Source organism: Microcaecilia unicolor, chromosome 2 (assembly GCF_901765095.1).
Source record: "Microcaecilia unicolor chromosome 2, aMicUni1.1, whole genome shotgun sequence".
Classification (NCBI taxonomy): domain Eukaryota; kingdom Metazoa; phylum Chordata; class Amphibia; order Gymnophiona; family Siphonopidae; genus Microcaecilia; species Microcaecilia unicolor.
The window spans coordinates 386,734,745-386,749,047 of NC_044032.1; the positions used below are offsets into that span (position 1 = coordinate 386,734,745).

A 14,303-nucleotide genomic window follows, 5' to 3' on the forward strand; every position below is an offset into this window, starting at 1 on the left:
CTGTTCCAGGCTGCACTCTCAGTTAGATGTTCTTCGTAGGTCGATCTCAGTTATGTCCTTGCTGTTGCGAGGCCCAGTTGACCTTTTTTGTTGTTTTGAGTGAGCCTGGGGACTAGGGATACCCCACATGTGAGAACAAGCAGCCTGCTTGTCCTCGGAGAAAGGGAAGATACTTACCTGTAGCAGGTATTCTCCGAGGACAGCAGGCTGATTGTTCTCACCAACCCGCCCTCCTCCCCTTTGGAGTTGTTGTTTTTATGCTTTATTTGCTTTTCATTTTAACTGAGGCGGGAACGGATGTGCGCGGGCGGGAAGATGGCTGCGCATGCGCAGTGAGTCCGTTCCACGCTCTACCGGCTGTCGCAAAGGTTTGAAGATTTTGCTGGAAAATCTCCGTTCCTGGGGCCGCCGTGGATACCGATGGCTCAGTGCTATAGGAGTGATATTACCCCAATTTTGTAACTGATGATCCCCTGGCTTCTGAGAACATATATTACAAGTAAGTAACTTTGCTTTTATCCTACAGAAACAACACAAATAATTGGAATGAGCGCAACTTTAAACAATGTGGAAGATCTTCAGCAGTTCCTGAAAGCAGAGTATTACACAAATGACTTTAGACCAGTATGTACATCTGGTATAAGTAATGAAAACCATTTTACAACACATTAATCCTGGCTGTTTGCGTTATGTGATTGATTAGGCTTGACTGGAATTTTTTAATTGTGACATAGCACCTATGGAATTGAAATATATTCTTAAAGTTAGCTATTGAAATATAAAATGTTTGGAAATTGGAGTGAAAAAATATTCCTATAAAGAAATATCAGGATAGGTGTTAGATTTCTAAAAGTGTGGTCCCAGCATAGCCCTTATTCTTCAGCTAGAACCTGAAATAACTCAGCTTGGCACTTCTTATATCCTTAACCATGGGAAAGTCGTCATAGATTCTTCATACAAGCAAAACATCATTAATACTGGGTTATTTATAGAAAGGCTTATCTCAGTGGTTCCCAAACCTGGTCCTGGAGGTACCCCAGCCAGTCAGGTTTTCAGGATATCCACAATGAATATTCATGAGAGAGAGTTGCATGTACTGCCTCTACTGCATGCAAATCTCTCTCATGAATATTCATTGTGGATATCCTGAAAACCTGACTGACTGGGGCACTTTCAGGACCAGGTTTGGGAACCACTGGTTTATCTTATTATAATTTTGTCAGATTCTTACTAGTTTTATTATATATTTTAGGAAAGATAAAAAGGAATACTAACAACAACTAAAACTAAAAAAGCACATGCTCTGATAAAGTTTAGTATGACATTGATTTTCTGAACAATAAGGGTTTATGGTTTTCTCAATCAATAAAAGTTTATGTTTCATGACCAATCAGAATTTTTCTACTAAACATTCATTTCTGTCAGTGGTTTGAATTAGTTGCTTGCCCCAACATCCTTGTAATGCTTAGACACCCCACATAATTCAAAAATCGTAACACCATTCTGTGCCAACATGCATTCAGAAAAATTGCTACTCTCTTGATGAACCGAGGGATAAAAGGGGCACTTAGGGAAGACAAAGCCATAGCGGAGAGATTAAATGAATTCTTTGTCTCGGTCTTCACCGAAGAAGATTTGGGAGAGATACTGGTGCCAGAAAAGATATTCAAAACTGATGAGTCAGAGAAACTGAATGAAATTTCTATAAACCTGGAGGATGTAATGGTACAGTTTGACAAATTAAAGAGTAGCAAATCACCTGGACCGGGTGGTATTCATCCCAGAGTACTGACAGAATTGAAAAATGAACTTTCAGAACTATTGTTAATATGTAATTTATCTTTAAACTCAAGCATGGTACCGGAAGATTGGAGGGTGGCCAATATAACGCTGATTTTTTAAAAAGTTTCCAGAGATGATCTGGAAAATTATAGACCGGCGAACTTGACATCTGTGCTGGGCAAAATGGTAGAGACTATTATAAAGAACAAAATTATGGAGCATATTCAAAAGCATGGGTTAATGAGACAAAGCCAACATGGATTTAGTGAAGGGAAATCTTGCCTCACCAATCTATTACATTTTTCAGAAGAAATTGGAGAGTCATGGGATAGAAGGTAGTATCCTATTGTGGATTAAAAACTGGTTAAAAGTTAGAAAACAGAGAGTAGGGTTAAATGGTCAGTATTCTCCATGGAGAAGGGTAGATAGCAAGGTTCCCCAGAGGTCTGTGCTGGGACCGCTGCTTTTTAACATATTTATAAATGATCTAGAGATGGGAGTAACTAGTGAGGTTGTTAAATTTGCTGATGACACAAAGTTATTCAGAGTTGTTAAATCTCAAGAGGATTGTGAAAAATTACAAGAGGACCTTACAAGACTGGGACACTGGGCATCCAAATGGCAGATGACGTTTAATGTGAGCAAGTAGAAAGTGATGCATTAGGGAAAGAGGAACCTGATGTATCCAGAAGGCAATTTTTGGGTGGGTCAACAGGTTGGATGGGTGGGCTAGAGTTGCCAACTTTTTGAAAGAGAAAAAAACAGTCACATGATGCACCCATGCTTTGTCCCTACCCCACCCCATGCTCCTCCTCTACCTCACTCCCAATTACTTCAGTGAGGGTAGCAGTGCAGGCTTCAGTGGCCAATTGAGATCTAAGGGAAGTACAAGAGACTGCACTCTTCTTCAGCCCCCATTGAGCCACATTCCTCCAACACACATATGGTATTGAAGTCAAATACATTGCACATCCAGAGAACCTCCTGGCCTTCCACCAACAATGGATGCAGAGCAAGGATATTTCCCCATAAAACTCACCATACAAAGAAATTTTGGTAATCTCAATAAAAGACATATTGCAAAGTTATTTTAAAAAATCGATAAAAAGTCACTCAAATCTAGAGCAAATCTAATATACCAGCACTAACATCCAAAACAAAGATCCTTCCTATGAAAAGATAATGCCCTAAATATTACAGTGGGGCCCTAAAATATTGATACATCTATTGAGAAAACTGAACAAACCAAATTACTACAGAATGCTACATAGAAACTTCATGGTGACAGAATACCTCTGGGTCACACACACAGAATACAAATGGCAAATAAAGAATAAGTGATCACAAACTCTATAAATTAAACTGAAACCCCAAGAAGTCAGACCTTGCATGTAGTAGAACACTAGAGAAACAAGAAAGAAAGTCATTTCCTCCTGTGCAAAATATAAAGATAGCACATGCCAGGGATGGTATGGGGGGGGGGGGGGGGGGGGGGGGAGGTGCAACTCAGGCAGCCAAGCCTTGCAGAACCTGAAGAAGGCGAAGCCTGGTAATGGGCTTTGGGGTCCTCTCCCAGATTTTTGCCCTGGGCCCCAGCCATGTCCAACACCAGCTCTGGCAAGATGTACATGCCAAATCTGACATATTCTAATCACAAAATAGAAAATACCTTTTTGTTGTCTGGTCATTTTATTTTTCAAATCATATTGGTCTCAGTCTCTGGTTTCTGCTTCCCACTATCTTTCCTGTCCATTTGACACTTCTTTTGTCTCCATGTCCACCATCCATCTCTCATCTCTGTATCCATATATTTCCTTGTTCAGCATCTCCCCTGTGTTCATATCCCTACCTCCATCATCATTCCTTTGTGCACCCATGTATCCCATGGCCAGGATCTCCCTTCTGTGTTCCTATTCTCCTCCTTGTCTGGTATCTCCTTTCTGTATCCATTGTATTTCTATTCCCATATCGCCCTCCCTACCTCTGTGTCAGGCATTGCCCCTCTGTGCCCATATGCCATCCCAATACAACATTTCACCTGTGTCCCTATCCCCCATGCTCCCACCCAATGCCCATCATCTCCCTTTTGTTTCTATATACCTTTCTAAATCCCCTTTTCTCCCTCCCACACACCAATGTGTTCCTTCTTCTCTCTGACCCCACCCCAATCAGCTCCTCTCCTCTCGTCCCTCCCCCTTACGCATCTGGTTCATTCTCCCACTGTGGGTTCAGCATTTGACCCCCTCTTCTTTTATCTCCTTGGTCCAACATCCCTCTTCCTTCCCTCTAACCCTAACCCCACCCCCAGCACCTCTCTCCCTTTGTTCCAGCCCCCCTTGCAGGTCCACATCTCTCCCCCATGCCCTCTTGCATGCCCAGCACCTCTCTCCCTTTCCTCCCACCCACCCCCACCCAGCATCTCTCTCCCTTCCCTCCAGCCCCCTTGCATGCCCAACACCTCTCCCCTTTCCCTCCCACCATATCCAGCAACTCTCTCCCTTCCCTCTCCCCCTGCATTTCTAGCACCTCTCTCCCTTCCTACCCCCAACATTTTCAGCACCTCTCTCCCTTCTCACCCCCTACATATCCAGCAACTCTCTCCCTTCCCTTCCCTCCCCTTGCATTTCCACATCTCTAGCCCTTCCCTCCAGCACCTTCTTACATGTCCAGTGCCTCTCTCCCTTCCTTTCAACCTCCTGCCCGCATGCATGCATGTCCAGCCCTCTTCCCTTCTCTCCAGCACCCGCATGTCCAGTGCCTCTCTCCCCTCCCACAGTTCTGGCACCACCTGCATGTCTTCCTTACCTTCCCTCATTCCCTACTGCGGCACTTGCACTTCATGCTATCATTGCCACCCAGCAGAAACTCCACACAGGCCTACAACTGCGTACTGCGTTGGAGCCTTCTCTCTCTGCCACGTCGTGCCCAGCCTGCTTAAACAGGAAGTTGCATCAGTGGGTGAGACATGGTAGAGAGAAGACCCCGACGCATTATGTGGAGCTCCTGCCTGGCGGCATGATAGCATTAAAGTGCAAGTGCTGCCATGGCAGGGGTGGGTAAGAAAGACATGGAAGTGCCAGAACTGCGGGAGGGGTGAGAGGCCTGGACATGCGAGGTGGAGAGAAGGGAAGAGGCGTTGGACTTGTGGGAGGTTGGAGGGAAGGAAGATAGGGGATGTTTTCATTGGCTGGAGTGTAGCGCATCTGGATGGGCTTGAACCAAAACTGGGTGGGCCAGGGCCTACCTGTAGCTACGCCCCTGTTCCACATTAGGAGTCACCGACCAGGAAAGGGATTTAGGTGTCACGTTGAAACCCTCTGTTCAGTGTGCAGTGGTGGCTAAGAAAGCAAATAGAATGTTAGATATTATTAGGAAAGGAATGGAAAACAAGAATGAGAATGTTATAATGCCTTTGTATTGCTCCATGGTGTGACTGCACTTTGAATACTGTGTGCAGTTCTGGTCACCGCATGTCAAAAAAAGATATAGTGGAATTAGAAAAGGTACAGAGAAGGGCAACAAAAATGATAAAGGGGATGGGATGACTTCCCTATGAAGAAAGACTAAAGCGGCTAGGGCTCTTCAGCTTGGAGAAGAGACGACTGAGAGGAAATATGATAGAGGTCTATAAAATAATGAGTGGAATGGAACAGGTAGATGTGAATTGCTTGTTTACTCTTTCCAAAAATACTAGGACTAGGGGGCTCTCAAAGCTACAAAATAGTAAATTTAAAACGAATTGGAGAAAATATTTCTTCACTCAATGTGTAATTAAACTCTGGATTTTGATGCTAGTAAAAGCAGTTAGCTTAGCGGGGTTTAAAAATAAGTTTAGATAGCTTCCTAAAAGAAAAGTCCATAAGCCATTATTAAAATAGACTTGGGGGAAAATTCACTGTTTATTTCTAGGATAAGTAGCATAAAACGTATTGTACTGTTTTGGGATCTTGTCAGGTACTTGTGACCTGAATTGGCCATTGTTGGAAACAGGATGCTGGGCTTCATGGACCTTCAGTCTGATCCAGTATGCCAATACTTATGTACTAACTTCAATATATTTGCAGTCTTGGACACGACAAAATCCATATACATGGTAACTGCAATAATACTGTACAAAGACTATAATTATCTAAGTTGATTCAGTAACATGTTGATTTCATGTTTAATATCAGGAAAAAAAAACAATTGATAATGGAGTCAGATGTGATATGCAAAGCCTCAAGGCCACTAACTACTATACATACAAAGCACAGATTTACCCCTCCCCCCTTTTTTTTACAAAACTGTGCGGTATTGTCAACACAGCCCATTCACTTTAAATGGGCTTTGTTGGCATTACTGCACCGGCAGCCACTAGCGCGTCTTTGTGAGAGGGGGGCGGGGTTAGAATGCAAGAAAATTCTCTATATTCATTATTTTTCTGTTTGCGATTCTAGGTTCAGTTGAAGGAGTATGTTAAACTTCAAGACAGCATCTATGAAGTTAACACCAAAGCAGAGAATTATTTTATTTTTTCACGACTGCTTAATTATAAGGTAACTGGAGGATGTCTTGTACATGCTAGACTTTATAAAGAGCAAATGAGGTTAGATTAAGTTGTTTTGACCATGGTGTTGTGTTGTTTTGGTTTTGTTGTAATTAAGATTTATTTAGTGAAGGAAATCAATTGTATTGGGCCACTGATTAATGATACTTGCATGTTTAATCTTAGAGATCAGGCCACTAAATGTATGTGGAATGTTTGTTGTACACTATATTTTGATATTGTTTGTATGGTAGGAATTGACCCCTTATTGCGTGTGATTTAATCTTAAACACCTAGTTACATTTATATTAACATTTAAGCAAATGGGGATCTAGGGGTCCAGGTTAATTAGTGATTAGAGTGCACACTTGTATTTTTGTCTGAAACTGAATTAGGGTTTTGGGTCGGTTTTGGCACCAAAACCGAAAATGAAATTTGGCCTCTACAGTATATATGTGTAAGATGGTTTTTAATAAATTTGGTCAGCTGTAAAAGTAAAACACAACATGAATGAATGTACTTTTTTTTTGTAAGCATTTCTGGGGGAATCAGCTGAGCACAGGCAGTGTTATGAAGTACTTGCATTGATTTTAAAATATGCTAATCTATGACAAGCATACTTGTAACATAAAGTAGATGTCAGCAACAAGATAAACTCATAGCATAAGGTATGATGTGATACTACATATGCATACTTGATCTTGATTGGACCATGCCATTTTCAGGGTCCAGACCGTAAAAGTTTGCCCAGCACTGGCCTTGTTCTCCAGCTACTGAAGTTTGTAATCAAAATCCCACTCCAGCCCATCCAAATCTGTCCAGCCATGATCAGGGCACAGACCGTAGAAGTCTGCCCTGCACTGGCTTTCCTTCCCAATTACTGGTGGTGCCATCTAAGCACCCCTAAGTTTGTTTAGTTCCATGCCTTACATACAGAATTCCTTTGTGTTTATCCCAAGCATTTTTGAATTCCGTTACTGTTTTCATCTCCACCACCTCCCACAGGAGGGCATTTCAGGCATTTACCACCCTCTCCGTGAAAAAGTACTTCTTGACGTTATTCCTGAGTTGACTCCTTGAAACCTCAATTCATGTCCTCTAGTTCTACCACCTTCCCCTCTCTGAAAAAGGTTGTGTACTCAAGACATTTATACCTGCTTTTGAGCTGGTGTAATGTATACAGCCTTATTTGTGCTAGTATTTTATAAAGACACATAGGGCCAGATTCTATATATGGCGCCTAAATAATTGGCGCTGAAATCAGTGCCAACTAATCGTATTCAATAATTGGTGGCTAGATTTAGTTGATATTTCGGCTCCTAAATCTACACGCTTCCATTTACACCAGTGAAAACATGGCGTAAATCCCAGCATGTAGATTTAGGCGCACTGGGCCATATTATATAACTGGAAGTGTAAATTTTGGAACACGTACAAAACGCCCATTTGCCCACCCATAACCATACCACTTTTTGCCTGCATGCATTAGAAGTTCGACACACATCGTTACAGAATATGCTTAGTGAGTTTTGCACCTAAATTCTAATCAGTGCCAATTAGTGCTCATTATTGCTTAAGTGCTGTTATCAGAGCTCATTCGATTGTTAAGCTTAAGTTTCGTGCATTGTTATAGAATCGATCTCTAGGCGCGCTATATAGAATCCGGGGGATAGGGGCTCATTTTCAAAGCACTTATACACACAAAGTACCATAGGTTACTATGGTACTTTCTATGTCTAAGTTCTTTGAAAATACACCTAGGAATATACTACTACTTCTACTACTACTATTAAACACTTCTATAGCGCTACTAGACTTACGCCGTGCTGTACAAATTAACATGAAAAGACAGTCCCTGCTCAACAGAGCTTACAATCTAAATAGCAGTGAAATGGTGGAATATTATTCTGATTCAAATAAAATTATTCTGGGACATTTTGTAAAGCGCAGGAGGAATCTAAGAAAATACTCTTTCACGGAAAGGGTGGTGGACACATGGAATGATCTCCTGGTGGAGGTGGTGGAAACAAAGACTGTGTCAGAGTTTAAAAAAGCATGGGATCCCTTAGGAAAAGGAGGAGTTAGTGGTTATTGAGGATGGGCAGAATGGATGGGCCATTTGGCCCTTATCTGCTGTCGTGTTTCTATGTTTCTTAAATCTTATTTGTTTGAGAGATATGTACTAAGTTCTAATTGAGGTGGGGTTTAATTTGTAATTCTAATGGAATGTAATATTTATTTTTTATGATTATTTTATTCTATTTATTTGTAATTCCTGGATTTGTTCAGTTGTCTTATAATATGTAAATTGTATTGAACTCCTTATGGGGTATGTAAGAAATAAAGTTTGGAGGAAGTGACATCACTGGGCTGAATGGCAGCCTGAGCCCACAGATCCTCATCAACCTGGTGGATTTTTGGTCCATCGAGGGTTATGCTCCTCTAAGCACCTCCACTTCAGAGAGACTTGGGTCCCTTTGGCTCAGACCTTCATGCCATGAGCAAGAAAAAACAAACAGACCTGTGGATTATGCCTATCAAGGAGGTAATCTGCCCTGCCACGAGGGAGACAACATGGCGACGGTAATGGCGACATCAAGTCTTCCTTCCACATCATCCGCTTCTTGAGGTGATGACCTACCCTAAGAATATGGATGAATTACAGTCCTGGCTGAAGGAAATTAAGGCTGAAATTGCTGCATCAAGGTCTGATTTTATAGCGCTTGGGGTGGAACTAAAGGCAGTTGTTGCAGAACTGAGGCACTGCCTGGAAGAGGCTGAGCAGCTTGGGGAGGAGCAGGCCGAACAACTCTCAGCATTGGAGAAGATATGTCACACTAATGTTAAGTTACAAAGAGAGCTTAATGACAAATTGAAGATTTAGAAAACCCGAGCAACATTTGCATTAGAGGGGTACCAGAAGGACCTAAATTTCAAAACTGTAGAGAAGTTGTACAAAAAAATCTCGGCACATGTTTTTGGCACAAGCAGTGCAAGCTTTGGCTCCAGAAGATGTTAAACTGGACCGGGCACACAACCCTAGGAACTGTCCTTAACAATTTGCCAAAAGATATTGTTGCTTGTTTCCACAACTACTCAGTAAAGAAGCTGGCATTGGCAGTGGCATGCAAGCAGGACAAGCTAATGTAGGAGGCATATGAGGTCACAAATTTTGCAGACCTTTCCCCAACTACATTGCATAGGAGATGCGATTTCAGAGATATTACAGATGAGCTGTGAGCAGAAAATGTCCGATCAAGTTTCAAGTTTATTAGGGCTTATACCCACCCATCAAATATTATCTGAATGGCTTACAGTAAAATCATATAAGGAAGGGAGTGCATTGACAACAAACTGTGAGGACAGGGGGGATTTAGCGGATGCTGCCCTGTCTATGGTGCATGAAAAAGAGTATAGTTGGCTTTAATCATAGGCATCATGGAATAAGAAAGTTTTCAAGTCTGTTTTAAATTTGGATAAGGAAGATGAGAAATGAAGACATACCAGTAATTTATTCCAAAGTTCAGGACCTTGAACTGAAAAAATAGACTGACGTGTGGTGTCATAGCGGATTTCCCGAAAGGATGGGACTACAAGCTGGTTTTGTTGGGCTGATTGAACAACGTGTGGGTGGCTGTAAGGAGTAAGAAAGCGGGATAGGCAAGCTCACCTATGGAGAGAGCCATGTAGACCAGAAGTAATAATTTAAAGGTTATGTGATGAGTCAGTAAGAGCCAATGAGATGCTTTTAAGAGCGGGGTGACGATCAAATTTTCTATGGCTAGTAATGAGTTTAATAGCAGTGTTTTGTACTAGTTGTAGATGATGGAGATCCCTAACACGAAGTATTTTATACAGAGAACTGCAGTAGTCCAGTTTAATTACCAGGGAATGAACCAAAATGTTAACAGCTGGCGGAAGTAGAAGAGATTTGATGGAACGAATAATATGAAGTTTGAAAAAAGAACGTTTAACTACCGCTGAGATTTGGGAGACAAATGATAGGTCAGAGTCGATGATGACTCCAAGTATTCTGACATTCACCACTGGTCCTTCCACTTTGGTCTCCAATTTGCATACAATGGGAAAGTCTACAAACTAACTACTAAAGAGGTGGGTATTCAAACTTTATGCTCTCTTGGCTGGTGGGAAGCGGAGGAACAGACAACAGAACTGCCTACCAAAGCCCACTCTGTTCCTAAGTGGCAGAGGGTCTCTTCAAGGAGAGGTAGACTCCGTTCGAGCCAGAAGAGTCTTGGGAAAGACCAGCATTCTGTCAAGTGATTCAGCTTGTCTACCCACTGGATGGCAATAGTGGTAACCTTGGCGGCTCCATTTAACTGGGCTTGTCTTTTGAAGACAAATGTTTACAGCTCTTTGTGGTGCTCTTTATAACACATTAAGTACTACTTCATGTATACTAAGATGGTCCAAGCTATTCAGTAATAATTTGGATGGCCTAGAGGACCACTCATTCAAATTGACAGTTCTAATTTCTTTTTTTTCTCTCCATCCATATAGGTTGCAGTTCGGCTTTAACTTAACTGATTTATTGTTGACTTTGTTGATGGTTTTTCTAAGCAGATTTCTAGCGGAGATTTTCCACTGGGTCAAGAGGTCTTTCCTCTACTTATTTTTCTCTTTATCAGTGGTATGGGATTTGGGAGGGGGAAGTGAGGGGAGGGGGAGGGAAGGGTTTTTTTTGGCAGATGTCAGATTATATGAGAAGCTGATCAGTCCTTATTTGCTTTGTACCGATAATGTAAATGAGTTTCACTGGCATAAAGAGTATGACAATTAATAGTAAAGGCCTGAATTCTCCCTTTAAGAGGAAAGGCCTCCTTAGAGAAGCTTCCAAGTTAAAGGCTAGCATATGTTTAGTACAGGAGATGTGCCTCTGATGGAGGAATATAAATTACTCCTTCCTAAAAAAAAATTGCCAATTTGTAGATTTGCATCTCATCCTTCTAAAAAGATAGCTGCAGTTGCTATCGTGATTTTCTGGGAGACTTCTGGTCTAGAATGGTTGCCTAATCTCCCACCCAGTTTGGGTTCAGGCCCGCCCAGCAGTGGAGGCAGTGGTGCGGAGGGAGCAGGCTGAGTTCCGATCCTGCATCTGCCTCCCTCTCTCTCACAGCAGCGCTTCCCAGACGCTGTCTACCGCCGCCACGATCACAGGATCTACCTCCCTCCGTCTCAGCACTCAGCAGCAGCGGTAGCGATTCATACACGCTGCCTCCTGCTTCTAACCCGGAAGCGTCTCCTCTGCCACGTCCCGATTAGGATAGACATGCCTTAAAACACTTTGTCCCATTTAGGCTTGGAAGATGTTTGGAGAGCTTTTCACCTGGGCTGTACATAGTTTACTTTTTATTCCCATGTGCATGACTCATATTCTAGAATTGACTTTCTGTTCCTGGATAAGATGTTATCTGAAGCTCAGTGTACTGAAATCAAGACTATTTTATGTTCATATCATGTACCGGTATGGGTGACTATTTATATAAAACCCAGAGATTGGCCTCTCCAATTCCGGAGTCTTAATGAGGGTCTGTTAGAGCATGAGGAAGTGATGGTGGACCTTCAGAAGGCTATACCAGAATATTTTTTATTGAATGATATGGAGAATACAGTGGGGGAAATAAGTATTTGATCCCTTGCTGATTTTGTAAGTTTGCCCACTGACAAAGACATGAGCAGCCCATAATTGAAGGGTAGGTTATTGGTAACAGTGAGAGATAGCACATCACAAATTAAATCCGGAAAATCACATTGTGGAAAGTATATGAATTTATTTGCATTCTGCAGAGGGAAATAAGTATTTAATCCCTCTGGCAAACAAGACCTAATACTTGGTGGCAAAACCCTTGTTGGCAAGCACAGCGGTCAGACGTCTTCTGTAGTTGATGATGAGGTTTGCACACATGTCAGGAGGAATTTTGGTCCACTCCTCTTTGCAGATCATCTCTAAATCATTAAGAGTTCTGGGCTGTCGCTTGGCAACTCGCAGCTTCAGCTCCCTCCATAAGTTTTCAATGGGATTAAGGTCTGGTGACTGGCTAGGCCACTCCATGACCCTAATGTGCTTCTTCCTGAGCCACTCCTTTGTTGCCTTGGCTGTATGTTTTGGGTCATTGTCGTGCTGGAAGACCCAGCCACGACCCATTTTTAAGGCCCTGGCGGAGGGAAGGAGGTTGTCACTCAGAATTGTACGGTACATGGCCCCATCCATTCTCCCATTGATGCGGTGAAGTAGTCCTGTGCCCTTAGCAGAGAAACACCCCCAAAACATAACATTTCCACCTCCATGCTTGACAGTGGGGACGGTGTTCTTTGGGTCATAGGCAGCATTTCTCTTCCTCCAAACACGGCGAGTTGAGTTCATGCCAAAGAGCTCAATTTTTGTCTCATCTGACCACAGCACCTTCTCCCAATCACTCTCGGCATCATCCAGGTGTTCACTGGCAAACTTCAGACGGGCCGTCACATGTGCCTTCCGGAGCAGGGGGACCTTGCGGGCACTGCAGGATTGCAATCCGTTATGTCGTAATGTGTTACCAATGGTTTTCGTGGTGACAGTGGTCCCAGCTGCCTTGAGATCATTGACAAGTTCCCCCCTTGTAGTTGTAGGCTGATTTCTAACCTTCCTCATGATCAAGGATACCCCACGAGGTGAGATTTTGCGTGGAGCCCCAGATCTTTGTCGATTGACAGTCATTTTGTACTTCTTCCATTTTCTTACTATGGCACCAACAGTTGTCTCCTTCTCGCCCAGCGTCTTACTGATGGTTTTGTAGCCCATTCCAGCCTTGTGCAGGTGTATGATCTTGTCCCTGACATCCTTAGACAGCTCCTTGCTCTTGGCCATTTTGTAGAGGTTTAGAGTCTGACTGATTCACTGAGTCTGTGGACAGGTGTCTTTCATACAGGTGACCATTGCCGACAGCTGTCTGTCATGCAGGTAACGAGTTGATTTGGAGCATCTACCTGGTCTGTAGGGGCCAGATCTCTTACTGGTTGGTGGGGGATCAAATACTTATTTCCCTCTGCAGAATGCAAATAAATTCATATACTTTCCACAATGTGATTTTCCGGATTTAATTTGTGATGTGCTATCTCTCACTGTTACCAATAACCTACCCTTCAATTATGGGCTGCTCATGTCTTTGTCAGTGGGCAAACTTACAAAATCAGCAAGGGATCAAATACTTATTTCCCCCACTGTATATCTAATGGGGCATTATGGGATTGCTTTAAGGCCTATATCAGAGGCCACTTTCTCAAGTGGGCTTCAAGGTTAAAAAAAGAGAGAGAACAGAAAGATGAACAGTTGAGACAGGCAATTTAAAAAAAGTGAGCAACAATATATTACCACAAAATCTCAGAAGGCGAAGGCTACACTAACTCAGCTGGCAGATTGCATTTCCTTCACTTATGCGTAGGCGGGGCTGGCCTTGGAGGGCCATGGTCATGTTGGTAGCCCATTTGAGGTCAGCCTCCATCGAAGAGATTTGCAAGGCTGCGACGTGGTCTTCAGTCCATACATTCACATCACCCTACTGCCTTGAGCAGGATACAGCAGTCAGTTCGGGCAGTCAGTGTTGCAGAATCTGGGGTCTAGAATCTAACTACACCCTCCTAGGCCCATTTTATTCTGTTCCAGGCTGCACTTTCATTCAGATTGTATATAGTTTCAGGTTAATCTGTGTTATATCCTCACGTTTACAAGGTCTAATTGATCAGTTTGTTGTTTTTGGTGAGCCTGGAGGCTAGGGATTCCCCACTTGTGAGAATTATAAACCTGCTTGTCCTCAGAGAAAGTGAAGATACTTACCTGTAGCAGTTATTCTCTGAGGACAACAGGCTTTATATTCTCACAATCCCTCCCACTTCCACTTGGAGTTGTCTCCTTTGTTCTTTTTACTTTATTTTTTGCTATAGTATAAAACTGAGGAGAATGCGTTCATGTGACGGGCAGGAAAGCACTTGCGCATGT

General features: G+C 42.7%; 1 protein-coding gene across 1 annotated transcript in view; it reads left to right on the forward strand.

Annotated features, from left to right (window-relative positions):
- HELQ (helicase, POLQ like) overlaps positions 1-14,303 on the forward strand; it is a gene marked incomplete in the record, with an annotated part of 237,703 nt that overhangs the window by 50,888 nt on the left and 172,512 nt on the right. Inside the window, 2 exon segments of the mRNA XM_030190564.1 lie at positions 527-624; positions 6,219-6,317. Of these exon segments, the coding sequence (XP_030046424.1) occupies positions 527-624; positions 6,219-6,317 (197 nt within the window).